General features: G+C 45.3%; 2 protein-coding genes across 27 annotated transcripts in view; one reads left to right on the top strand and one right to left on the bottom strand.

The window, feature by feature from the left end:
• Nucleotides 1-11,298, bottom strand: part of SLC37A1 (solute carrier family 37 member 1) — a 97,132-nt gene extending 85,834 nt beyond the window's left edge. Inside the window, exons 1-4 of one of the 21 annotated variants that reach the window (XM_081574212.1) lie at nt 11,029-11,298; nt 8,005-8,057; nt 2,962-3,053; nt 1,048-1,111 (exon numbers count right to left, since the gene is read on the bottom strand). The gene's annotated coding sequence lies outside the window, so the exon portion shown is untranslated. Of the gene's footprint in view, nt 1-1,047; nt 1,112-2,961; nt 3,054-5,008; nt 5,067-8,004; nt 8,058-10,787; nt 10,900-11,028 lie in introns of those variants that run through there. The other 20 variants (XM_081574206.1, XM_081574210.1, XM_081574203.1 and 17 more) reach the window with 20 other exon arrangements.
• RSPH1 (radial spoke head component 1) lies at nt 5,074-24,028 on the top strand. Of its 6 annotated transcripts, none has more exons than XM_081574227.1 (9): nt 5,074-5,294; nt 6,699-6,856; nt 10,656-10,701; nt 10,943-11,131; nt 13,188-13,301; nt 13,404-13,509; nt 14,656-14,746; nt 15,211-15,318; nt 15,711-16,206. In XM_081574227.1, exons 1-8 carry the CDS (start codon nt 5,152-5,154, stop codon nt 15,270-15,272), a joined length of 909 nt encoding a protein of 302 aa, XP_081430353.1. In that variant the 5' UTR covers nt 5,074-5,151; the 3' UTR covers nt 15,273-15,318; nt 15,711-16,206. The 6 variants fall into 6 exon arrangements, with proteins under 6 accessions (XP_081430353.1, XP_081430352.1, XP_081430351.1 ...); XM_081574226.1 differs by lacking the exons at nt 5,074-5,294; nt 6,699-6,856; nt 10,656-10,701; nt 15,711-16,206 and adding exons at nt 19,285-19,356; nt 21,787-21,946; nt 22,906-23,046; nt 23,825-24,028 and having other exon boundaries at nt 10,978-11,131; nt 15,211-15,346; XM_081574225.1 differs by lacking the exons at nt 5,074-5,294; nt 6,699-6,856; nt 10,656-10,701; nt 15,711-16,206 and adding exons at nt 19,285-19,356; nt 21,787-21,946; nt 22,906-23,046; nt 23,825-24,028 and having other exon boundaries at nt 10,978-11,131; nt 14,656-14,851; nt 15,211-15,346.
• The last annotated feature ends 3,091 nt before the right edge of the window (nt 24,029-27,119 follow it).

The raw sequence follows: 27,119 nt of genomic DNA, 5'->3' as shown, positions 1-27,119 counted from the left end.
AAATACAAATACATCCCCATTCAAGAAGGCTGGGAGGATAAGCAGAGGATACGAGAAGTCTTTGGAAGGCAGGGTTAGTGGTCATCTTTACTTACCTCTTTATACTTTACTGTATTTTCCCACTTTGCTGAGAGTATTTAGTAATTTTAATAATCCACGTCCAGGCTCTGTGCTAGACTGCAGGGGTCAAGGCCCTGGTCCCCTAGGGAGGTTGACCCAGAAACACAAGTCACAACTAGGCAGGGAGAGCAACAAGCACGGCCAGAGGTGTGTCAGAAGGAGCCAGAGAGGTGTCTCACCGTCAGGAGAGGCGGCCCCCAGAAGTGACATCTAGGTAAGGTACAGTAAGTCCCCTATGTATGAATGAGTTCCATTCCAAGTCCAGTTTGTTTGTAAGTACAACAAATTCAGCCTAGGTACCCAATGAACACAATCAGCTATATAGTACTGTACTGGGATAGATTTATAATACTTTTCACACAAATAATCCATAAAAAAGCCAAACATAAAAAATAAAGAAAAAAATGTTAATATTATAAAACAGTACCTTGAAAAGTACAGTAGTCCAGTACAACAGCTGACATACGGGGGCTAGCATTGAGTGAACAGGCAAGAAGAGCTACTGACTGGAGGAGGGAGAGGATGTGGGAGATGATAGAGCTGAAGGATCATCAGCAACTGGAGACCAAGGGCAAGCTGCAGTTTCACTCAAGCCTGACGTTGATAGAATGCACATTTGCACCTTTGAAAGTCCACAACTTAAAGATTCATATGTAGGGGACTTACTGTATTAATGCTGAAGAACTATTCCCCAGGTAGAGAACATGGGTCTTGTGTTTCAGAGAACAAGGGAACAACATACAAGGATCTATGAGGGTGTCTTGGAGAAATGTGTTCTAAATAGTTAACAATAGCTAATGTAGAGGCAGAAGGAGCCCTGGGGTGGGGGAGGGTCCTTATCTCCACAAATAATCAGGAAATAAAAAGTGAAGGCACTCTGAGACGCTGTTTTGCCCAGAAAATTAGCAGAGAAGAGAAATGACTTACAGTAGGTGAGGGAGCAGCAGCGATCAGTCACTCTGCTGGAGTGGGCAGGACTGGACCGGCTGTTCTAGAAGGCAATGTGGTAGTAGGTGTTTATAGTCTTAAGGTTCCCTTCCAACTGCCAAGTAATCCTTCATCCTATATAATTGAATTCTACAGTAGAGTCGGATTCGAGATGTGGACAGAGACCTAGGCACTCAGATGGTTATGATTTTCCTCATTTCTTCATTCATTTCTTTAGTTGGGAGAGAGGTTCCCAGGTGTTCACTGAGTGACTTTGTTATGTCACTGATATTTCTGAATATGTATTCTTCTGTATGCATCAAATATTATACAATCAATGACTTCAAAATGTCAATTAAACATACATGTTACATTTCCCCAGCATCTGGCGTTTCCAGAGCATTCTCATCCTCAACATCTTATTTGACCCTCACGACCTCTGGCACATGGGGCAGCCTGACTCTGGGAAGAGTGGACGTGTCACTCAGCTTGCAGCCTCCTCCTCTGCTCCGTACTCGGAGAGACTCATCTGGCCCTGAAAGGTGCAGCCCCTTGTCCCATGGGGTCTCCCACCACCATCACTACTGGTCATAGCAAGGTCACAGGAAATATCAGACGCAGAACCAACCTTCTTATCCGCTATTCAGGAAGGACATCCATTTTAGAATGAGGCATTAACATGTAGCCATCAGATATTATAGCTTCAGACATTTTTTAATAGCATGGATTGATGTCAGATTTGTACCAAATGAGCCTGTAATTTTTTTTTCTCATTTCCTCATAACCCCTAGTATATGACCAGGGACCCAGCACACACTCAGTCATAGTTATTTAACTGATATACTAAGAGCGCCCCTTGAAAATGGAGTCTGATTTAAGGAGAATTAAAAAAAAAACAAAAAACAAGATATGAACTAGAAGAAAAAAACGAATGTAAAGTTGATATATATTGTACCTTTTCTTTCCTTTCCAAGTATTGCACAAAGTACAACTCTGTTGCAAAATGCTACCTAACACCTCTGTGATAAATTTCTTCGATTGAGGGCTTACTGTGTGCCTGGCACAGCTATCAAGTGGGGGAGGGGAGCACAGTCTGTATCCTCAACATGAAATATCTGTCCAACTTCCTGATGTCTCCTGTCTCCACCCTGGCTGACTCCACTAACCTGTCCGTCCACTGGTTGTGATGAATTACTGCATAATCCCACGACCTGAGTGGAAAAGAATTTATTTCCTCTCTGGACCACAGCGTTCTCAATATCCTTCCATTAAACTGCATAACTTGGGTAGGTGTGTAGGGATGTGTATTTCCTTCTTGTCAACTGCCATTCTTATAAGAGTGATAATCATAGATTATAGCTGACCAGGCTGCTCTGTCCATGGGATTCTCCAGGCAAGAATACTGTAGTGGGTAACCATTCCCTTCTTCAGGGGATCTTCCCAAGCCACGGACTGAACCCAGGTTTCCAGTATGGCAGTCAGATTCGCTACCATCTGAGCCACCAGGGAGCTGTACTCGTGTAAGAGACATAATTTCAAACAGTTAAAAGAGCTCCTTATACATAGAAAAGACTTTCCTGGTGGCTCAGATGGTAAAGCGTCTGCCTACAACACGGGAGACCTGGGTTCAATCCCTGTGTTGGGAAGATCTCCTGGAGAAGGAAATGGCAACCCACTCCAGTATTCTTGCCTGGAAAATCCCATGGATGGAGGAGCCTATTAGGCTACAGTCCATGGGGTTGCAAAGAGTCTGACACCACTGAGCGACTTCACTTCACATACACAGAAACTTACTTATCTGTATATTTCCAGAAACTTCTGTCTCTTTCTACCCTTATGGGTATTAGTGGTATTGAATATAAGCATTAAACATCATCTGTTGTTCACAGAGTAACTTCTGACTGTCACAATTACCTGGCTGAACCATCTTTGGCAGTTTGATCCTTTCCAGGAAGACACAACTGAAAATGACCAAGATAATCTGGAGTTAAAACTTCCCCAAAGACCTGTTGATGAACAGAATGTGTTTGTTTCTATATGAGTAACCAAAGTGTAGTTATTAACAATAATAGCGAACATTTACCATTATTGTTGAGCAACAACAATGTAATTACTAATAATAATAGCTAGTATTTACCAGGTGCTTTACTGTGTGCTGGGCACACACTAAGCTCATTATAAACATCTTATTTAGACCTCACAACAACCCTAAAAGGACAGTGAACTATTACCTCCGTTTTCTTCAGAAAGAAGCAAACAAAGCTAAGATTTCAAATTTGGGTCTGACTCCTACCCACTAAATGCCATAGAAACACTATTTTTTTAAAAAAGCAATTGCAGTGCCTGTGTTTTTATACCTATCTGTAGGTATACCTCTAAGTGTGTGTTTGTGTATATATGTGAAGTCGCTCAGTCGTGTCCAACTCTTTGCAACCCCATGGACTGTAGCCTACCAGGCTCCTCCGTCCATAGGGTTCTCCAGGCAAGAGTACTGGAGTGGGTTGCCATTTCCTTCTCCAGGAAATCTTCCCAACCCAGGGATCGAACCCAGGTCTCCCGCATTGCAGGCAGATGCTTTACCATCTGAGCCACCAGGGAAGTCATGTGTATATATAGGAGTTCAATTTTCTTGGGCTCCAAAATCACTGCAGATGGTGACTGCAGCCATGAAATTAAAAGATGCTTGCTCCTTGGAAGAAAAGCTATGACCAACCTAGACAGCATACTAAAAAAGCAGAGACATTACTTTGCTGACAAAGGTCCATCTAGTCAAAGCTGTGGTTTTTCCAGTAGTCATGTATGGATGTGAGATATGGATGTGAGACCATAAAGAAAGCGTAGCGCCAAAGAATTGATGCTTTTGAACTGTGGTGTTGGAAAAGACTCTTGAGAGTCCCTTGGACTGCAAGGGGATCCAACCAGTCAATCCTAAAGGAAATCCATCCTGAATGTTCATTGGAAGGACTGATGCTGAAGCTGAAACTCCAATACTATGGCTACCTGACGCGAAGAACTGACTCATTGGAAAAGACCCTGATGCTGGGAAAGTTTGAAGGCAGGAGCAGAGTAGCACAACAGAGGATGAGATAGTTGGATGGCATCACCGACTAGATAGACACGAGCTTGAGCATGCTCCAGGAGTTGGTGATGGACAGGGAAGCCTGGAGTGCTGCAGTCCATGAGGTTGCAAAGAGTCAAGCACGACTGAGTGAGTGAACTGAACTGAACTGAGTTCAATTCGCAAGAATACAAGTATTTTAATAAACAAACTTTCATTTCCACAGTGAAGATGGGCCTGAATTCATTATGTTGAAAGTCTCTGGTTTTTATCTGAGCAGTTTGTAAACAAACACGCAACCAACCCTATTTATGTCAGTTCTCAGGGCCTTTTCTCTGCCTCCACAGTCCCTGGTGGCTCAGTCCGTAAAGAATCCGCCCACAGTGTGGGAGACTTGGATTTGATCCCTGGGTTGGAAGATCCCCCGGAGAAGGAAATAGCAACCCACTCCAGTATTCTTGACTGGAGAATCTCTTGAACAGAGGAGCCTGGCGGACTGCAGTCCGTAGGGTCGCAAAGTCGGACATTACTGAGCGACTTAGTAGAGCACAGCACTCTCAAGAAGGGAAGGGCCACGACTCAGCCAGTCGCCATGGCAACTGCCAGGCAGCCCGACCCCGCTAGGAGGCGAGTCCGAAAGGTGTGGAAGACAGGAAGCGGACCCCCAGGAGGCCTCCAGGACACTTTCCTCCCCCGGGGAAGTCCCACCCTATAAGCACAAGGCACCCTCCTCAGCTCCTACAGCGCTGAACCTTCGACGGGGTTTCCTTCACTCCTTTTCGCTGGGGGTAGGGGAGGTAGAGAGAGGAGGCTCTCTCATTTACATTTAAGGAAAGCAAAAAGATTACTCTGCTCGGGGGAACGGAGCTCAGAGAAACCGTGGTTCCGGCCTTCTCCACTCACCTGAGGCCCCGCCGCCGCGCCCCTCCCTTCTCCCGTGGAGGCCTTATCTGCGCAAGGGTGGGGCGGGGGGTGGGGAGGGGAGGGGAGAGGACGGGAACCCCCTTCTTGGGGGAAGGTGGGAAGGGCCGGCTGGCTGGGGGATTATGGAAGCGCCTCCAGGGCCAGGGGAGGAAGTAGAAGAGGACCTCCTCCTTTTTCCAGGGAAGAAACTCCTCCCAGTGATGGCCTCACTTTTTCGGAGGTCTTCCTCTCGAGAAAGGAAGTGGATGAGCTGTGTGAGCGCTCGGTAGGCCTCCAGAGTTGGAAAGCTCTGCTTCTGTGGTCACCAAATGCTTGCCTGTCACCTGGGGGTTAAGGGTCACAGAGGCCGGGGCTGCCCGGTGTCCCATTGACCTAATGAGGCCTTTTCTGGTCTCTCCTAGGGAGAGGGTGGGTGGGGCTCTCAGCCTGACCTGAGACAGCATCCTCTTTCTGGAAGCAATCTATAGGCTAGTTGTTGCTGCAGGAGGCTGGGGATCCAGTCCTGAAGTTTACCTCACTTTGCCTTATTTGGACAACTGCTTTAAACCTGCAGGGTAATGAAATCACTATAGATTGACTGAAAGATATATTTGAGGGAATGTTGTTGATTTAGTCAGTAAGTCATGTCTGACTCTTGTTAACCCATGGACTGTAGCCCCCCAAGCTCCTCTGTCCATGAGATTCTCCAGGCATGGAGTGGGCTGCCTTTTCCTTCTCCAGGTGGTCTACCCAACCCAGGGATCGAACCCAGGGATCGCCTGCATTGCAGGTGAATTCTTTACCAACAGAGCTACAAGGGACTTTGGGGGGCAGGGGAACTCTGACTTATTTGCCTAAGACATAAATCAAATTGTAAGGTTTTGGATCTAATAATTCAATGGCTAGACATCCAGCTGCTTATGGTGTGATCCAGAGCAAGGTGTGTTTAAACCACTTTCTGGTTTTTTTAATCAAAGGATCTTTGAGCCAGTGGTTCTCCACTTGGTAGATGGTTAAGGTCACTCCCAGGAAACCGTAGTTATTCCTTCAAATCAGAGATCTGGGGGGAGGGCAGTAGAGTGTAGTGATTAACAATAAATAGCTCGAGTCAGATGACATGGTTTGAATACCAGTGGCTGTGTGATTTTGAGCAATGTCTTTACCTCTCTGTGGCTTCTTTTCCTTAGCTGTACAATGGGGAAATGACAGTGATTATTTAATAAGATAATTCCTATAAAACTCTTCAAACACTGCCAGCAGTCAGAACTTAGCAAACATTACTTCCTGGCATTATGAGAGAAAATTTGAATTTCTGACATTTATTTTATATGCAGAAAAGCTAACATCTACTTGCATATTCTTGATTATATTTCCATTTCATTCCAGATTTCTAATATTTAAAATGTTTTGAGGTTTTATTATAAAAAAAACATGATCCACTGAATTAAATGTGGCAACTGATTTTCTTCTTTAGAAGAAGATCACAATCATCTGTCCTTCTAAAGTCCCCACTTTTTCCCACAAGAAATGCTGTTCATTTGGGTTGTTTACAATGTTTTTCTCTTTGCAGCTAACAAACAATATAATTGTAGGGTCTTGGTGTTAATTTGCTTGTACATTGTTTCTTTTTTCAAAGAGTGATGGATTTGGGTCTGAGATGTGCTTAAGATTGCAACCTTCCATTATGCAGCTGTTTCAGGTCTGTGTGTTCTGGAAGACCTGGGGATTATTTGGATATCTGCCTCATGGATTTCGGCTCTGTAATGCTGCCAGTAAGATCAAACTCTGCGTTCACTCAGTCACTGCTTTCCTTCCCAGCAATATCCCACAACATGCCTTTAGGGGGAGGTGGGTATGAGAACTTTCTATTAATGATGTGTGATGCTTTTGTAACATCTTTGTTGATAGCATTATATAGCTATCATAATAAATAATGTACTAATAAAGTATCATCTTTGATTCCCAGGGCAGCTGTTTGAGTTGGGTAGGGTTTATTCCCCTCAGTTAACAGGATAGGGATGTGAGAGTTGGACCATAAAGAAGGCTCTATGACCCATAAAAAAGGGTCAAAAAATTGATACTTTTGAACTGTGGTGCTGGAGAAGACAGCAAGGAGATCAAATCAGTCAATCCTAAAGGATTGACCCTGAATATTCACTGGAAGGGCTGATGGTGAAGCTGAAGCTCCAACACTTTGGCCACCTAATGCAAAGAACCAACTCATTGGAAAAGACCTTGATGCTGGGGAAGATTGGGGGCAAGCGAAGGGGGTGACAGAAGATGAGATGGTTGGATGGCATCAATGACTTAATGGACATGAGTTTGAGCAAGCTCTGGGAGATACTGAAGGACAGGGAAGCCTGGCGTGCTGCAGTTCATGGGGTCACAAAGAGTTGGATATAATTTAGCAACTGAACAACAACAACAGGATAGGAAACTGAGGCTCAGAGGACCAGTGAGTTGCCTGAGGTCACCAAAGCTAATAGGCTGTGGGAACCCAGACTTTAAAGTTGGGCATTTTGGCTCTAGGTGAGTAATGTTTCCACTAAATGAAGATGACTTTAAGACTTGTTTTCCCTCCATTTAGATCAATTTTTAAAAGTATTAGGTTTAAATAAGTAAAAATTGGGAATATTATTGTTGTAGAAGGTATTAAACCTCAAAAGCCACTAAGAATACCATGCAATATTTAGATTTAATATAAAACAGTTATTTGTATAATTTGCAAAAACACATTAAGAATTAGATATACAAATGTACAATGGCCAAACCATAAGAAAAAATTGAACTTTGATTCACAACTTGCAGTAGCAAGCCCAGGAAACCAACCCACTATCTATAGTAACCTTCCCAGGAAACCACCCTACTGTAGGCCAGACTTGCAGGAAGTCAGTTTGCTGTCTTTTCTAACTGATCCAGGAGCAAACAAGAACCCCTTTAACAATAGGCTCTAAATGGGGCTTCCCAGGTGACCCAGTGGTAAAAAATATGCCTACCAATGCAGGAGAAACAGGAGACGTGGATTCAGTCTCTGAGTAGAGAAGATCCCCTGGAGGAAGAAATGGAAACCCACTCCAGTATTCTTGCCTGGGGAATCCCACAGACAGAGGAGCCTGGCGGGCCACAGTCCATGGGGTCACAAAGAATCAGACATCACTGAGCACACATGCCCCACCAAATGGCCAGGACTTGATTAATAGCTGAGAGTTTCCCTAATTTTTGCCCCCATTTCCACCTTAGGACCAATCAGAGAAAGCTGGATTTCTACCCTCACCAATCACATAGGATGCCTGGGTTCTCCTGAGCCCTCCAGCAGCTTCCCCATACACTCAGCCTCCAATCAGGGTACTAAATTCTTACCTTTTTTCCACTATAAAGTCTTCCCACTCCTCTGCCTGCTTTTTAGTCTTTTTCAAAATATAAGTGATCGTGACTGACCCTCTTGCTAGAGCAAGCCCCAAATAAAAGTCTTTGCTTGCTCTCATCGGGTGGTCTTTGTTTATTTCCACAGGCAAAATAGAGATGCTTTCAAGTATACATGTATACATGATAAAGGAAGAACATATTTGCATCTCACCAGGAGATCTAAAGGCTCATTTGGACTGGATTTCCCTGGCTTGGTTGATCATCCATTGTGTGCAAAACACTATTCTAGGTGCTGTGGGAAGGCAGAGATGAGGGCAGTGTGGCTCCTGAGTGTCCAATAATCAGACAACCCTGGATGACTGTGACGTGAGACAGAGCTTGTCCTGTGTGTATGATAAAGATGGCTCAAGGTACAATAGGAATTAAGAGAAAGACAGTGAGAATAACTCACTTGAAGGATCAATAGAAGCTGCAGGTGGGAGGTGTCCAATATTTAGAGTAAAAAACAAAAAATACAGAGAAATATGATAAAGTTCAGTTCAGTTCAGTCACTCAGTCGTGTCTGACTCTTTGCGACCCCATGAATTGCAGCATGCCAGGCCTCCCTGTCCATCACCAACTCCCGGAGTCTACCCAGACCCATGTCCATCAAGTCAGCGATGCCATCCAACCATCTCATCCTCTGTCGTCCCCTTCTCCTCCTGCCCCCATTCCTTCCCAGCATTAGGGTCTTTTCCAATGAGTCAACCCTTCACATGAGGTGGCCAAAGTATTGGAATTTCAGCTTCAACATCAGTCCTTCCAATGAACACCCAGGACTGATCTCCTTTAGGATGGATTGATTGGATCTCCTTGCAGTCCAAGGGACTCTCCGGAGTCTTCTCCAACACCACAGTTCAAAAGCATCAATTCTGCAGTGCTCAGCTTTCTTCACCGTCCAACTCTCACATCCATACATGACCACTGGAAAAACCATAGCCTTGACTGATGGACTTTTGTTGGCAAAGTAAAGTCTCTGCTTTTAAATATGCTATCTAGGTTGGCCATAACCTTCCTTCCAAGGAGTAAGCGTCTTTTAATTTCATGGCTGCAATCACCATCAGCAGTGATTTTGGAGCCCAAAAAAATAAAGTCTGACACTGTTTCCACTGTTTCCCCATCTATTTGCCATGAAGTGATGGACCAGATGCCATGATCTTAGTTTTCTGAACGTTGAGCTTTAAGCCAACTTTTAATATATACTAATAAAAACTCACTACTTTAAATTTTGCATGTTGTCAGGCTCAGACCTTTAAACTAGATAGACAGATGGATAGATAGATAATAGACAGATGGTAACAGAGAGATGAAGTTCTTTCCTCTTCCTCCAACCCCATTCCCCTCTTCCTCTCTGGAGGCATCCTTATCATGAATTTGGAGCTTTTTCTGGAAGTGGTTCCTTAGCCAGTCTTTGAAGAATGGCTGTGACTATAGGCAAGGCCATCAGAAGAAAGACTTCCAGGGGAAGCATCTGGCACAGGCAAAGACACAGAAGTGGGGAAGTGAAGGATGTATTGGGGACAGTGCTCATGGTCTGCTTTTATCTGAGTCATGTAACAAGTATAGGAAGGTGTTGATGAACCATGAGGCTGAGAGGATGACTTGGGGTTTGAATATGGAGATAGTGAATACAGCGGTCTGCATGCCGTCTGGTCTGCATGTGGGTTTCTGAGTAGAGGAGGAGGGTGAGGTGGTTAAGAGTGCCTAAGTCTGGAGACACACAAGCTGAATGAGAGGCTATTGGAAATTAAGAAGGGGAGGAAGAAGACCTGGATTGGGGTGGTGACAGAGGAACTGGGAAGACAGATCATGAGGGGTCCTGGGCAAACTGAGTGTCAGATAACTGGAGGGAAGCTAGCAGGAAAGGCCCATTTAAGAGTGGGCATGAGTGTGAATGTGTACGGGTGTGTGTGTGTGTGTCACATCTGGGATGGAGGAGGGATGTCAAACCCTGACGGGCATCAGGGTAGACTTGCATCTGCTAATGAGTTGGAGCTGACTCCTTGAGTCAGGAGAAGATGCTTACAAACACAAGAAAAGATCTCGAAAAACGCATCTCTGTGGACCGCCAACGTAGAAGGGTCGGAAGAGCCCAGAAAGGTGATGAGGGGCAGACAGGGCCTACGGAGAGATCCAAGGAACCAAGGGCCAGGGCTGAGAAGGGTCAGTGTCCACCTCTAGGAGGGGCGAGGCCCTTTCCAGAGCTGGCCCTATGAGCTTCCTCCACCCCTTCTCGTTTCAGCATCACCCAGCCGCTGGTTAAAGGGGGGCAGCCACGTGGTGTCCAGGTAAGAGAGCAGGTGTGTACCCAATACGTCTCGGGCCCCGCCCCCTCCGTCCTCCCTGGGTGACGACTGGCCGAGGCTCTCCTTACGTTGTTATGACAGCACCTGAAGGCAGCCGTTGGCTCCTTCCCAAGCTGTCCCGCCCCAGGCCCCGCCCCTCTCTCTTCTCTACCGGCACTGGCGGTTGCGTCCCGTTGCTATGACAGCACCCGAAGGTTAACGGTTACTCCTCCCCGCCTCTCAGCTTCTCCGCAAGGGCAGGGAGGGAGAGAGCCTGGCAGTGTCTCCATGGCGACGGCGGACGCGGAGGTGCAGGCAGCTGGTACCTACCGGCTAGAAAGGCGCAGGCAGCAGCGGGCATCCAGCCTGGGGCGAGGCCATGTCGGACCTGGGCTCGGAGGAGTTGGAAGAGGAGGGAGAGAATGATCTTGGGGTGAGAGTTCCGGGTAAGGGGGGAGCTCCCAGGGTTGCGTGGACCCTTGGAAACCGGGTTCAGAGAGTGGGGCGGCCTGGAGGCCAGCCACAGTCCCTCTGGGAGGCCCAGCCAAGGACAAGAATCATGCTGGCCACAGCGGGCGCTGCGTCCTGCAAGTTGGCTCTGAAAGGTGAAACGTTATGACGTCTGCTTGCCACATCCCTTCTCGCTCCCCCCTCCCCCATTCCTCCTCCCGTTAAAGGCAAAGATTTCCAAATAGAAGGCTTTGGAAGCGTCCTGCTGTTACCCCCCATAGAGGCAGTTTCCTTGAATGGCTGGTCATCCCAAGCTGGGCTCTTTCGACCCTTCCATGATGCCCTCTTCTCCTTCTGCCCTCAATCTTTCCCAGCATCAGGGACTTTTCCAATGCTGTTCACATCAGATGACCAAAATCTTGGAGTTTCAACTTCAGCATCAGTCCTTCCAATGAATATTCAGGATTGATTTCCCTTAAGATTGACTGGTTTGATCTCCTTTTTGTCCAAGGCACTGAGAAAGGTGCCAACCTTGGGGCTTGTATTGGGTATATTTGGGAGTCTCTGGGGCAGGAAGAAGAGTCTTTTATACATTTTGATTTAGACTAACCCTGAAACAAATTTGTAAGGTTATAAAAGTTTGCCTTATATTCTGAGCATGAATTTCTGAGCCAAATAGTGCTAGAAAAGCGCAAAAACTGCAAAAACATTTTTTTCCGAAGCCCTTGATTTAATGTGTCTGAATTTGTGCTAATGCCTATCCAGATCCAATTCCAGGTCAGATCATGCTCTATGCCCTTGCCATTTCATTGTTTATTATTTACATGCTACACCCATGTAATTAGGTGCTTGAGAAACATATCTTTTATGAAGGATAGAGACAATAGGGAAATGAGAAGCTAGTATTGTTTTTTATTGATTTACTTTAAAGATGTGTGTGTGTATGTGTGTGTTAGTCGCTCTGCTGCTGCTGCTGCTGCTAAGTCGCTTCAGTCGTGTCTGACTCTCTGTGACCCCATAGACGGAAGCCCACCAGGCTCCCCCGTCCCTGGGAGTCTCCAGGCAAGAACACTGGAGTGGGTTGCCATTTCCTTCTCCAATGCATGAAAGTGAAAAGTGAAAGTGAAATCGCTCAGTCGTGTCAGACTCTTAGCGACCCCATGGACTGCAGCCTACCAGGCTCCTCCGTCCATGGAATTTGCCAGGCAAGAGTACTGGAGTGGGGTGCCATTGCCTTCTCCGTTAGTCGCTCAGTCGTGTCCAATTCTTTGCAACCCCATGGACTATAGCCCTCCAGGTTCCTTTGTCCATGGAATTCTCCAGGCAAGAATACTGGAGTGGGTTGCCATTCTCTTCTCCAGAGCATCTTCCCAACCCAGGGATTGAACCCAGGTCTCCTGCATTGCAGGCAGATTCTTTACCATCTGAGTCACCAGGGAAGCCCACTATAAAGATAGACATGTAATTATTTCCCTATTGGGCTATGAGTGTTTGAACCTTAAGTCTCTTGAGTTTAAAAATAAGTTAAATTGAATTGAGTTTGGAGACTCAACTTGACCATTGAGCCTCGTTTATTCCTTAGCTCCCTCGTTCCTCTCCTGACATCAGAGCTTTCCTCAAGGTCAAAGCTGTCTTCAGGCCACGGACACCCAGGGATGATTTGTATTTTAAATTATGGATTATTGGAGGAAGGTGGGTTCAGGACCTGCTCCACCTGCAAATGCTATCAATACCTCAAACATATCCTTATAAAGAACACAACTTGGAGCATCTTGCACTTTCCCCCAAGTGGTTGGTTTTGTTCATAGTATAAAGGATTGTCATAATAAAGTGGAGGGAGAGAGTGAAAGTCCACCATGGACAGGTACCAGCTGTGTGAACTTGGACTGATGCTCCGTGTCACCCAGGCCTGGAACCTACCTCACCTGTAAGACAAGGTCAAGAGTTGGGAGAATTCAGTGGAATACTATTGCATTTATGAAATGCTTAGCACATGGTTAGTGCTTAATAAAGAGTAGCTGTGATTATCTTCTGTCCAGGAGTATGAAGGGGAACGGAATGAGGCAGGTGAACGGCACGGACACGGGAAAGCGAGACTGCCCAATGGGGACATGTATGAAGGGAGCTATGAACATGGTAAAAGACATGGCCAGGTCAGAATCGGTGACGTGAGTGGGTGGTTTTCCCGATTTAATGCTCTATTAGCAATCATTAAATTCAGGAGTGATATAAATTATATCATCGCTGTGTTTCAGGGGACCTACAAATTTAAAAATGGTGCTCGGTATATCGGAGAATATGTTAGAAACAAAAAGCACGGCCAAGGCACATTCATCTACCCAGATGGATCGAGATACGAAGGTGAAGTGTTACCACGAAGCAAACCTTCTTGCTGTGGGGGTAGGGTGTAGGGAAGCTGCGGGGTGAAGGTAGACCCAGGGGAGTAGGGTGGACCCAGGCCATTTGGTGCTTGGTGGTATTCTTCTCCTTGGAGTTGTTTTTGCTGTTTTCCATTTCTCACCAGCCCCTCTTCTGATGAACACAGTGTCTGTTTAGGTGACGATTCTTTCACTGAGGGCTTCTGCTCTGGGAGGCGTTCTTACCTCTGCCGTAGTGTGTTACACGACAGAGTTACGTCTCGGGAAGATTCTTGCCCCCTAACATGAACCTCACTGTTGCTCCCCCACCACTGTCACCTGTGTGCTGAGAGTGCTAGTCTAATCCCAACATCAGATGAAGGCAGTTCCGACAAGCAGGGGTGGGAGGTGAACTTTGCAAACCATATGCAAAGGTTAGGCTCTGGGCTGCTTTTCTGGGCAGAAATTGTCTAGTTTTCATCAGATTTCCAAAAAGGTCTGTGAGCGCAACCCTGGAGCTGGGGTGACAATAGGTATGACCTTGTTCAGGGGACCTCATTCTGCCTTGCTTCTGCCTCCTCCTCTTCAGTGTGAGGACCAGATGGATTCACACAGGCGAGATGCTCAGAACCAGGGCTGACCGATGGTACTTGTTCAGTAAATGCTGGCGAGGGACAATGTCACTTGTGTGACAGCAGCATGTCTTAGCTTGGATGCCACCTTCTCAGGGGGCAGGCTGGAGCGGCCTGTCTGGTGCCACGGAAAACCAGAGCCGAGACAGCCTCAGGACTTCTGCTGGAATCCAAGACCAAAGTGGAGAGTGTCGTTGCTCTTCCTACTAAAGATGGGATTTCTTTTTTGTTTTGGTTCATGAATCTTAGACAACTGGCTCCAGACGTAGCTCCATCTGCTTTTTAAATCAACTCGAAGCAATTTAATTTAGGATTTAATTTAATTCTTTCAAATCCTTATGAGCCTGATCTCATTGTGGTCATTTTGATTTCAGTGTAGACGTTAATCTAATTTGAACAACATTTCTATTTATATATGTTATTATGTATGACAAGATAATATGTTATGTATGATAAAATATGTGCATATGTGTGGAGATATATATGTACATACACACATGTGCATGTGGTCCCTCCAGGGGAGTGGGCAGACGACCTGCGGCATGGCCACGGCGTGTACTACTACGTCAACAACGACACCTACACTGGAGAATGGCTTGCTCACCAAAGGTTCGATTCCCTCCTCGGACGTCGTGAGCACACGACAGTGACTAAGCAACAGAATCATGACCGGAGCCTGCTGGGCTGCATGGCCCTGCAGTTCATAGATTTAGGGCAAGTCTGTGGGCAATGCACTGTTGGACAGGTGCGTTCCCCGGGAAACATGCCCAAGGGCTCCAGGCCATCGAGGACACAGGACAACCTGCTAGGGCTGAGCCACACGTCCTGGGAGCCCTGCCCCTTGCCTGAGCCAACCAGCTGATGGGCAGGAGGTCGCTGCTGCCCAGCAGGGGTGCCCAGCCATGCCTGGACTGTGAGCAGGATGTGTTTTGAATGAGCCCAGATATAGAAGCCATTTCGCTTGTGAGCCACGTCAGGCTAGGCACCCCCTGGATTTAAATTTCTGTCTCATAAACCTGGAAAGATTTTCACTGCAGCAGAACCAAGCGTGTTGTGCTCCTTGTCTTCACCAGGCATGGGCAGGGCACCTACTTCTATGCAGAGACGGGCAGCAAGTACGTGGGTACCTGGGTGAATGGCCAGCAGGAGGGCGCAGCTGAGCTCATCCATCTGAACCACAGGTACCAGGGCAAGTTCTTGAACAAAAACGTAAGTCAATGGGCAGTGACATTTGCCAATGAAATAAGTAGCACCCTCTGTGCCCCATCCCCTGCCCTGCTTGTGACTCTGTGTGAGCAGAAAAGAGGACAAACCCAGGCAAACCCTAAACCTGCTCCAGACAGGGACACAGAGCTGAGCCTCTCTGCTACCCACAGAGGACAGGGTGGGTGTGGGGGAGGCTTGGCTGGTCTCCGCATCTCAGTAACATTCACACAGCCTCCCAGAAGTGGGAATCCTTATAGCATTGGGGCATCTTGACCTTGGTCTCATAAGTAAATTGGATATGAAATACTCACTTGTTTGAATGACTGAGCAGTTGAGCATGTGATGTTTTGCCTTTCTTTCTCCTGAGAGACCCGCAGCCTGAGCCTGGGAAGGAAGACCCCATGAGTTCCTCCCTTGAGCTCCGCGCCAGCCCACCCACTCCAGGCTGCGGTGCGATTGGAGGGTTGCTCCTGGCCTTGGGCCTTGAGGTTTCCAGTTCACAGTACCCACGATGGATCATCTCTGTTTGGAGGATTCTGTGGCCTTGCTTGTTCTACTTCCCGAGCCCTGGTGGGATGCAGAGAAACCCCGAATCATTTGGAACCTACCTACCACCCTGCATTTGCTGTAGCTTTGATCAGGGGCTGAACAGACACTGTCCACAAAAAGAGTTTTTGGAACAAGTGAAAGGCGTTAGATGTTGACATAGGGAACATCCAACTGATTTAATAAAGTCGCCCCAGATTCCAGTTTTCATTCCCGTATAATTCATGCCCTTACTACAGATTCTACTTGTAGTCTCTGTAGTGCAGGCAGCTTTTCCTCAAATCTACACATTAAACATGTTTGTTGTTTTAGTCGCTCAGTCGCGTCTGACTCTTTGTGATCCCATGGACTAGAGCCTGCCAGGCTCCCCTGTCTGTGGGATTTCCCAAGCAGCAGTACTGGAGTGGATTGCCATTTCCTTCTCCACCGAATATGTCATTCTTGCAAAATTCTCCTGGGATATTTTTTTGGCACAGGGAGGTGGGTGGAGGAAAGAGAATTTAACACAAGTTGGTTGGGAGGAATCAATGAATGTGGTGAACCTAAACCAACCTGAGGAATGAGAATGAAAGTGAGACTTTGTTCTGCCAGTTAGTAAAAGATTTAAAGTTGCACAAGTAACACACCAGGACCTTCCACTTGTAAAACACTCCGCCTCTGGACTCCTCCCCACCCACCTCAAGAGGCCTCCAGGCCTCCAGGTACAGACTTACACATACAGCTCATACAGAAGTACAGTGTGGGGATTTTAACTACACAAATAGGACCACTCTGTTATCAAGACACAAAAATATACCCAGAGAAACATCTTCTATCTTTGTGCACATTTGGAAATTTTTATGTTGGTTAGCTACTAGAATTGGGGAATCTACAAGTATTGATATTTTTTTTCTTACAGATGCTGGTGATTTATTAATGATTAGATGCAGTAAATTTTGCGTATAACTTAGTTTCATTCTACCTTAATAATATTGCATCATTTTCTGAGTAATTACTATGTGCCAGGTGCTGTTCTAAGTATTTTACATATATTAACTCATATAATTTAAAATAAATTGTACCCATTTATGTATGAGGATACCAAAAACAGAGACAAGTGAAACTGAGGCACCCGAAGTTGTTCTGTTAAGGATGGGGCCAGGATTCAAATGCCAGCGGCCTACTGTGGGAGCCTATGTGCCTAGATTTGATATTTTTTTCAAACTGTTGATGTTTTAAATGATGCCAGATACTGCCGATTATCGTGAAAAGCCGAGCCAGTTTATACTCTGATCAACAGAATATGGGAGTCTCTTCGTCACATTTTCTCACCAACATTGGATTTTATTAGTCTTTAACTTTTTTTTTTTCAAATCTAATTGGGTAAAAAATGTTATCTCATAGTTTTAATGTGCAGTTCACTGATTACTGGTAAGGCCCAGCATCTTCAAATACTTCTCCTGCTAGTTTGATTTTCTTCCTTCAGAGATTTACCTGTTCACATCCTTGCTGGCAAGTTGTGAAATATACTATAAAGCTTCAATAATGAAAACAGTGTGCTACTAGGTTAGAGATACACATAGTTATTGACATAGGTTAAAGAGTAGACAGATTCAAGTATATATAATAATTTAGCCCTTGAAAGGATGTCATTTCCAGTTAAAAGAAATGGTGGGGAGAAATCAAGAAATGGTGCTGGGACAGCTTGATGACAATTTGGGAGAAAAAATAAAACCAGAGTTTGTCCTTCAGTATATAGGTGAAGATACTGGGTTGGCCAAAAAGTTCATTTGGGGTTTTCCATATGATGTCATGGAAAATCCAAACACATGTTTTGGCCAACCATACTTGCTAGAGGAAATAAAGATTTAAATGTAAACAGAAAGTCACAGACAGAAAAATAGTCTTTTTTTTTTTTTGGGAAAGATGGACTTTATAAACAAATATAAAGGAAAAACCAAGAGATTCCACTTGACAAACATAATCCCATATAGATTAGTAAACACCATAAAGAAAATTTAAAACCTATATGACAAATGGTATTGGGATATTTGTAACATGTCACATGCAAAGCACTTATGTCAATCAATATGATTTAAATTTCAAAAATGTTGAAAAAAAATAAGCCTTGCTAATAATTTAAAAGATGTGACTTAAAATGACGAGGTCCTGTTTTTTTACACAAGAAGAATGTAAAGATAGAACAAATGTTAATGCCCAGAAAAAAATAAGGGTTTGAGGACAAAGGGATCTTAAGTGCTGTTGTGGGAGTGAAAATTACTAGAGGCTTATTCTGATAAAACCTATCTATCAAGTTATCTATCTATCTATCTACCTATACATACTTTTGTCCAGAAATTCAATTTCTAAAAACTTACTTTGAGGAAATTATCAAGACTGTACATAAAGATTTAGCTCAGAATATGTTTACATAGTGTTTTTTGTCAAAGTATCAGCATAACAAATATTAACAATAGTGAGTAAAACAGATGATGGTTCCTGATGAAACAGCATACCACATTGACTACTGATGTTATGGAAGAGTATCTCTAAATATGTTCATACCCTCAATTCAGTTCAGTTGCTCGGTCGTGTCTGACTCTGTGACCCCATGGACTGCAGCTTGCCAGGCTTCCCTGTCCATCACCAACTCCTGTAGTTTGCTCAAGCTCATGTACATTGAGTCGGTGATGCCATCCAACCATCTCATCCTCTGTCGGCTCCTTCTGCTCCTGCCTTCAAGCTTTCCCAGCATCAGGGTCTTTTCCATTCAGTCAGTTCTTCGCATCAGGTAGCCAAAGTATTGGCGCTTCAGCTTCAGCATCAGTACTTCCAATGAATATTCAGGACTCATTTCCTTTAGCATTGACTGGCTGGATCTCCTTGCTGTCCAAGGGATTCTCAAGAGTCTCCTCCAACATCGCAGTTCAAAAGCATCAATTCTTCAGGGCTCAGCTTTCTTTATTGTTCAACTCTCACATCCATACATGACTACTGGGAAAACCATAGCTTTGACTAGATGGACCTTTGTTGGCAAAGTAATATCTCTGCTTTTTAAATCAACTATATTTCCATAAATATTTTAAAATTATTTATTAGTAGTAGTCTTCTAGCTAGTTTGACTGTGGGTGTTGACTAAGTAAAATTTCTGTCATAAATACTTTTGTAAAGAAATAAAATGTAGTTTGTTTTTTTTTTAAACAAATGTAAGGGGACCTATACTTTGCATTCCATTAGCCATTAGTTTACAAAAGCATCTTTAATTTGTATTGGATTTCCCCCAGTTCTATGATTTTGGGTAGAGTTTATGAAGGTCATGTTTATACTTTATGTACTTTGTGTACACATTTACACATTTTGTACTTTCTACCGGGTGTTAACACTCAAGAATGAAGTTGGTTTCTCTTTGCTCATAGCCTGTTGGCCCTGGAAAGTACGTGTTTGATATTGGATGTGAACAGCACGGGGAGTATCGCTTGACTGATGTGGTAAGTTGCAGAGTCTATATCTTTTCCTACATTCATAGGCAAATAAACTGTTTGATGATGCTGATCCTGTAGATCTAGGTTGGGATCAATGGCCCTGAAGCAGTATAGGAAATGGAGTCGGGCAGAAGGGAAAGTTGGATTGTGATGGGACCCTATGGGAGCTCTGAAATGGAATAACCCTTCAAAATGTCCTGAACAGGGCTTCCCTGGTGGCCCAGTGGTAAAGAATCTGCCTGCCAGTACAGGAGACAAGTGTTCGATCCCTGATATGGGAAGATTCCACAAGCCCCAGAGCAACTAAGCCCATGAGCTCTGACTGTTGAGCGTTTGCTCTCAAGTGCAGGAGCCACAGCTCTGGAAACCTGTATGCCCTAGAGCCGGTGCTCTGCGACAAGAGAAGTGTCCACAGTGAGAAGCCTGTGCACCCCAAGAAAGAGTAGCCCCTGCTCACTGCAACTAGAGAAAGTCAGAGCATCAACGAAGACCGAGCACAGCCAAAAACAAATAAAATAATTTTTAAAAATGTTCTGAACAGAGGCCAGGTACCTTAGACTCTCATGTGGACCAGCCACTGGGTGTGGGCTGCCTGTGGATGGGGGTGCATGAAACCTAGGCTATGTGGCTTTCTTTGGCCAAGGGCAGTTCATGGGAAGGACTTTGCTATGAGTGACCGGCCACCCACCCTTCAGCAGCTGGAAGAAGGAGGGCCTGAATCGTGGGGGGGAGAGCACGTGAGCATCTACGAGTGATGAGACAGCAGACACCCCCTAGACAGTGGTTCTGCAGTGCAGTCCCCGGGCCTGCAGCTTTGGCAACACCTGGCAATCTGTTCCACATGCAGGTTACTGGACCTCACTCCAGAGCTCCTGAATAAGAAACCCTGGGGCAGGGCCAGCAATTTGCACATTAACAACCTCTCCAGGGGATTGTGGTACAACTGATGTCTGACTGCCACTGTCCTGGATCACTGGTGTCACCCTTCCTGGGGGACAACACTCAGAAATTTTTAAACCAAGGAGAGCAGTTTATTTCTGAGTGACTCGGGAAGTATTAGGCAGGGATCTGTCACTTTGTGTGTTAGATATTATCATGTTTGTGACAGTAAAGTTTTCCATATTTATAGGACTGATGTTCAAATCTTTGGAATTTTGTGATGGGTACAAATCTGAGAAGTAGACCAATACGCTTGGCAAGATCGACATGTGGCTGTTAACCACTGTTGGAATTATACATTGTAATGGTGAGGGACAGGGAGGCCTGGCGTGGTGCAGTCCATAGGGTTGCAAAGAGTTGGATATGACTTGGCAACTGAACTCCAACAAATAAACTATTCCACGTTTAGAACTGATGAACTTTGTTTACTTTCACTGCGTTTTATTTTTCTCTCCATAATCCTTGAGACTAGAACTTCAGAGTTCATGCCCTTGCACGTCCTTACATGGATGTCTTCAGGTGTTTTTAGGTTTTTGCTTACAGTGATATTGATGCTGAATCTTGACCTCTGTACACTCATGCAGAATTGAATCTCAGAGACAGAGTTTTTGGTGAAAAGAATAGCTTTACTGGTTTGCCAGGCAAAGGAGGACATAGCGAGCTAATACATGCCTTCCATAGTGTGTCCCAAGGCGGAGGGGATTTGGTGAGGAGTTTTATACCAATGATTCAAGGGCAGGGTTTTGACAAGGATGGAGTGTGTGCAGGTCCTGCAGTCCTTTAACCTGTCCTCAGGTGTTCTCCTGATGAGTTCTGTGGTTCTCCAGGTTATCAAACTATGACCTTCTCTCCAGAATGAAGAATGTTTCATCACGTAGTTAACATCTTCCATTTGTTGGGGTTTCAGTTCTGCAGAAGAGCTCAAAGATATAGTTCTGTGTGTCTCTTGACGCAGAATCAGGACCCTGCCCCAAGGCTGCTCCGTTGTTTCTTAGCTGCTCCTCCCTCGTCTCTGCATCCCTTCCCTTCCTTGGTTAGCAAGTGCCTGAACCTGCCCTTGGGAGCTCAGGGAAGGTCATAAAGGCTGGAGTCTGTTTCCTACAAACAAATCGGGGACACAGAAAGCCTTCCATGCCCAGGAGCCCCACAGGGTCCTAGTTGGTTTCACTGTTTGTTCCGTTATGTTTGAAGAATCTTAGAGCAGAAATGTAGCTGAATGGTTGCAAAGGGTCAATAGTTCTGGCCATTTCTTAACTGGAAATGTTAGTGTGAAAACCTCTTGCGCTGTCACTGAAAAGAGTGCAGGAGCTGTATCGATCCCACTTTCATTTCTCATCCTTGTTGTTTTAAGCTCCATTTTCAGCTCTTGGATTATACCATTGACACTGGTAATTACTCTGATCACTGAATCCTGTTATAGAAATGTTAAAACCTGTCCCATCTATCTGCACTGTAAATGTCCCATGCATGTTGGTCAATTTACATTTTTTAACTCAGGAAAGAGGAGAAGAGGAGGAGGAGGAGGAGACACTGATAACTGTCATTCCAAAATGGAAAGCCACCAAAATCACAGAGTTGGCCTTGTGGACCCCGACCCTCCCCCAGGAGCAGCCCACTGCAGATAGACCAGGCCAGGAGGAGGCCCCAGGAGCTGAGGGTATGGAGGCTTAGGGGGGTGAGTGGAGTGGGGCTCTCCAAGGAGCAGGCTCTGAGTCCTTCTCCTTGGCCTGTGACTGGCCGTGGGCATGACCTGGGCAAGGCTCCGACTGCAACTGGAGTGACAGGTCCTTCCTGAAGGACAGTACTTCTCTGTGACCATCACAAGGGACTTCCTGGCAAATCCTCAGGGGGCTGTGGAGGATCAAAGTTTATACTGGGCGGAGCCCTTCTGTTGCAAGTGATTGAAAGTGTTAGTCGCTCAGTTGTGTCCAACTCTTTGTGACCCTACGGACTGTAGCCCACCAGGCTCCTCTGTCCATGGGATTCTCCACGCAAGAACACTGAAGTGAATTGCCAGGTCCTTCTCCAGGGGATCTTCCAGATCCAGGGTCTCCTGCATTGCTGGCAGATTCTTTACTGAGCCACCAAGGAAGCCCTAAGGGATTGAAGATCAACTCCAATTGGCCTAAGTGTAATAATACTGATACTAATTCATTGGTTCATACCACTGGAGCAGTCAGGTGAGACGATCTCAGGTCTGGCTGGATCAGGCGTCTTCTCTCTGGTCTCCACTTCCCTGTGTACTGGCTCTACTTGGTCATACCCCCTTCCCTTTGGAGACCAAAGCTCAGTGACTTTATCTGATTGTCACCCAGTCTGCTCAAGAACCCTGGAAAACAGAGAGCTTCTTTCTCCATGTGCTCATCAAAACCCTTGGGATATATACTGTACACTTAAAACAAAAAACCCTTGGGTATTAGCTTATCAGACAAAGGATGCCCATCCCTAAACCTATCACTGTGATGGGGACAGGGGACCAGGTGTCAGGCCTGGGTGGAGCTGAGACTCTGAGTTGGGGGTGGTCCCCTGATGGAGAGGTAAGTGCTGCTATCAGCAGGAGGCAGGAGTGGGTGCTGAAAGGCGCCTGCTGATACCGTTTCCCTTTGTCCATCTCAGGTGGAGGCGAGATGGTGGAGGAGGTCCAGCCTCTGACCGATGTGTCAGAGGGGGAGTTAGAGACCATGCGGCCTGGAGAGGAGGAGGGAGACACCACTAGAGAGGACCGAGAGGAGTTCCACTATGACAGCTCAGACCAGGGTGAGCCTGTGCTTCGGTGACTGAGGTGGGCAGGAGGGAGGAGGCACTGGCACCCTGGAGTGGGCACAGCATTTTCTCTGCCTTTGCTGGAGGCCGTCCTTGGGTCAGGCCTGGGGGATAGGACGTCTCAGCGGACCCACCCTGGGAATGTCACTCCTTCTTAGCTGTCCTGCACAAGGCCAGCTGTGTGACGCGTGTTCTCTCTGACTCTGTCCTTGCTAGTCTCCATTTCACCAAACACCCTGGTGTCCCGGTAGATAATGACATGGCTTTATTTTATGACATGGTTTTCACCTTTATCACACTTTATAATAATGCTCTGTCTGGAAATATATAGCATACACCTTCAAAATGTAAACCCTTTCAACATTTAATTTTTCAGCATTGATTCACATAAACACTATTATGGGGGTGGGGAAGGAGGGTGGGAAGTGTGGATTACAGCCTCTATAGAGATCAGAGTTCAACAGTGTCGTTTATAAATTATAGTCCAGCAATTTCATTACTGATCAGTGCACATAGGCAAAAGATAACGATGAACCTTACTCTCACTGACATGCATATTCTTGTCTTAGCATTTACTCTGAAAATATTTTTTGCCTACTTTATTACTGCTACCAAAACAAAAACTATAAAAGTCTGTCTAAGATAAAAATTAACATTCCATGACTTTGCCTGATAATGTGTTTAATATTTATTACAAAAGATCTGCAAGCAAATCAACAGTTTTTAAATAGAAAAAAAGGTTAATACACTCACGTTTCCTTTTTCTTCTCAGGAAACATTAGTTTTGAAGAAGAGGAAGGCAGACAGTCAGAACTGCTTGAATAAGATGAAGCAAAGCCAGGATAGTAGGAGATGGATCAGAAAGATGCTCTGAGGCTAGGGTAGTAATTACTGATGTATCACTAATCTTTCTTACTTAATTGTTTGTTAAAATGTTTTGTGATTGCAAATAAATTTATTTTCCTTTGTTTTGAAATAGCTTCTGCTTCAAGTTCTCAAATTCTTTAAAAATTACCAAGTTATTCTGCCATGATTTTTTTAAAGATTATTTTCTTTTAATGTCAACCATTTTTAAAGTTTTGATTGAATTTGTTACCATATTATTTCTGTTTTATGTTTTTGGTTTTTTGACTGTGAGGCATGTGATATCTTAGCTCTCTGACCAGGGATCAAACCCACACCTCCTGCATTGGAAGGTGGTCTTCACTAGAAAACTGCTAGGGAAGTCCTGCCATGATTTTATTTTTAGTGCTGATTTTTCCTAGGATAAAGAAAAATCTCCTACCACTGTGACTGTGCTGAAGATGGCTAATGGAAATGGATTTTGGCTGAGTTAGTAGAGTGACTATATATGGAGATTTCTCTCTCAAATTTCCCTCAAGCCAGCCAGGAAAACACCTAGAAAATAAAGAATTCTTGTGTGTAATGCTCATAAAACACAATGTAATAAATACACATCAGGTTCAGGTCACAAAGAAACCACCAGCTCCCATCTGTTCTGTGCATCTCAGTGTGGGCTTAGGGGTTCCTGGCCAGCAGTCCCTGCAGAAGGTTGAGGGGCAGGGGTGCCCACAGATGCAGCTTTGCTTGTGTGTACACTCTTCTGGGCTCCTGGTGGGCAGGTGCTGACACCTAGGTCACATTCGAATTCCTTGAGTAACAGGCACACCTTGTTTATTGTGTTTTCCTTTATTGCATTTTGCAGGCATTGTATTATTATTCAGTTCAGTTGCTCAGTCATGTCTGACTCTTTATGACCACATGGACTGCAGCACATCAGGCTTCCCTGTCCATCACCAACTCCCGGAGCTTGCTCAAACTCATGTCCATCGAGTCGGTGATGCCATCCAACCATCTTATCCTCTGTCATCCCCTTCTCCTGCCTTCAGTCTTCCCCAGCATCTGGGTCTTTTCTAATCAGTTGGTTCTTCACATCAGGTGGCCAAAGTATTGGAGCTTCAGCTTCAGCATCAGTCCTTCCCATGAATATTCAGGACCACTAGAACTGTCTCCATGTCAGCAATAAGCCAAAGGCTACTCTATGGCCAGGCCCTAACTCTCTCCAACTCTGCGAAGGCCAAAGATGAGTTTCAAAAGAACAGTTTGAAGCTAGCAGAGGTAGGTTCAGGAGGTTTAAGGAAGGTGCCACCTCCATAACATAAAAATACAAGGTGAAGCAGTAAGTGATGACGTGGAAACTGAAGCAATGTATTCAGAAGGTCTAGCTAAGTAATTAACAAAGGTGGCTTCTGTTGTTCAATGTAGACAGCACAGCCTACATTGGAAGAAGACGCCATCTAGGACCTCACACTACAGAGAAGTCAATGCCTGACTGCAAATCTGCAGAGCACAGGCTGACTCTCTCATTAGAGGCTAATGCAGCTGGTTACTTGATGTTGAAGCACTTGCTCATTTACCATTCTGAAAATCCTAGGACCTTTAAGAATTATGCTGTACAAATTACACAAACTGGGTGGCTTTAAGCAACTAAAAGAGCTTCCCAGGCGGTGCAGTGGTCAAGAATCCACCTGCCAATGCAGGAAATGCAAGAGACTCTGTTTCCTTCGATCCCTAGGTCAGGAAGATCCCCTGGAGGAGGAAATGGCAATCCACTCCAGTATCCTTGCCTGGAGAATCCCACAGAGAGAGGCGCCTGGAGGGTTATGAGAGAGCTAATTCTTAGGCAGGTTGATAAGGAGTCTGGGGCCCTCAAGGAGGAAGGGGTCCAGGGCCCTCTAGAGGAGAAAGGGGTCTGGAGTTCTCAAGGAGGAGCAAAGGACAAACATTTTTTTTCTTTATTGCTTTGTCTTAGTCAATATAGTATCTTGCTTGGGGACATGTTTTTCCTTCTTAAGATCCTTCTGAATAATCCTGTCATCTTAACATGTATATTGTGGGAGTGGGTCTGATAAGATCTTTCTATTGTTAGTTCTAATTCCATTATCTTAAAATGTAAATTGTGGGAGTAGGTCTGGTAAGATCTTTACAACCTTGAGACACTCTTTTGACTTATTGTTAATAACCAGTTGAAAAGTATATAGCTCCCTTGCTAAGACTAGCAGCAAGGGGGGGCACTCTCTGTCCCCCTCTGATGTCTATGTCAGAAGCTTTTTCTGTATCTTTTTATACTTTAATAAAACTCTGCTACACAAAAGCTCTTGAGTGATCAAGCCTGGTCCCTGGTCCAGAAGCTAAATCTTCTTCAGAGATCATGAATCCGACATCGTTCACTGTAAGCTATCAGCTACAGTCCTGATGCTGGGAAAGATTGAGGGCAGGAGGAGAATGGGATGACAGAGGATGAAACGGTTGGATGGCATCACCGACTCAATGGACATAGGTTTGGGTAGACTTCGGCAGTTGGTAATGGACAGGGAGGCCTGGTGTTCTGTGGTTCATGGGGTTGCAAAGAGTCAGACATGACTGAGCGACTGAACTGAACTGAACAGTCCATGAGGTCCCAAAAAGTCGGACACGACTGAGCACATCCTCACTCACAAATGACTAAAATGTATTCTCCCACAGCCCTGGAGGCCAGACATCCCAAACTGAGGTCTCAGCAGGACTGTGCTCCCTCAGAGGCTCTGGGAGGTGGTGGTGGTGGGGCATCTTTCCTGCTGCTTCAGCTCCTGGTGGCTCCCATGTCCTTTGATTCATGGCCACATCACCATGTTGATGCTGCATCAAACCTTCCTTTGTCTGTCTTACAAGGACACGTGTGATTAGATTTGGGGCTCTCAAATTAGATCCAGGGTCAGGATCTAGGATCATCTCCCCAGCTCAAAATCTTTAATGACATCTGCATAGATCCTTGTTCTGAATGAGATACCATTCACAGATTCCAGGGATTGTGCTGTTGTTCAGTCATGTCTGACTTTTTGTGACCCTATGGACTGCAGCATGCCAGGCCCCCCTGTCCTTCATTATCTCCTGGAGTTTGCTCAAATTCATGTCCATTGTGTCTGTGATACTATCTAACCATCTTACTCTCTGTTGGCCCCTTCTGCTCCTGCCCTCAGTCTTTTCCAGCATCAAGGTCTTTTTCAATGAATTGGCTCTTCATATCA

This window comes from Giraffa tippelskirchi, chromosome 2 (assembly GCF_054371585.1).
Source record: "Giraffa tippelskirchi isolate mGirTip1 chromosome 2, T2T-mGirTip1v1.2.pri, whole genome shotgun sequence".
Lineage (NCBI taxonomy): Eukaryota > Metazoa > Chordata > Mammalia > Artiodactyla > Giraffidae > Giraffa > Giraffa tippelskirchi.
This window is presented reverse-complemented; position numbering and strand designations above follow the sequence as displayed.

Bases quoted from the DNA above. Each gene is read 5' to 3' on its own strand.
- RSPH1 (XM_081574225.1), top strand. From the start codon at position 11,078: ATGTCGGACCTGGGCTCGGAGGAGTTGGAAGAGGAGGGAGAGAATGAT. The intron at 15,347-19,284 runs GTAAGTCAATGG...CTTTGCTCATAG, and splicing joins GCAAGTTCTTGAACAAAAAC to CCTGTTGGCCCTGGAAAGTA. The intron at 21,947-22,905 runs GTATGGAGGCTT...TGTCCATCTCAG, and splicing joins GGAGGCCCCAGGAGCTGAGG to GTGGAGGCGAGATGGTGGAG.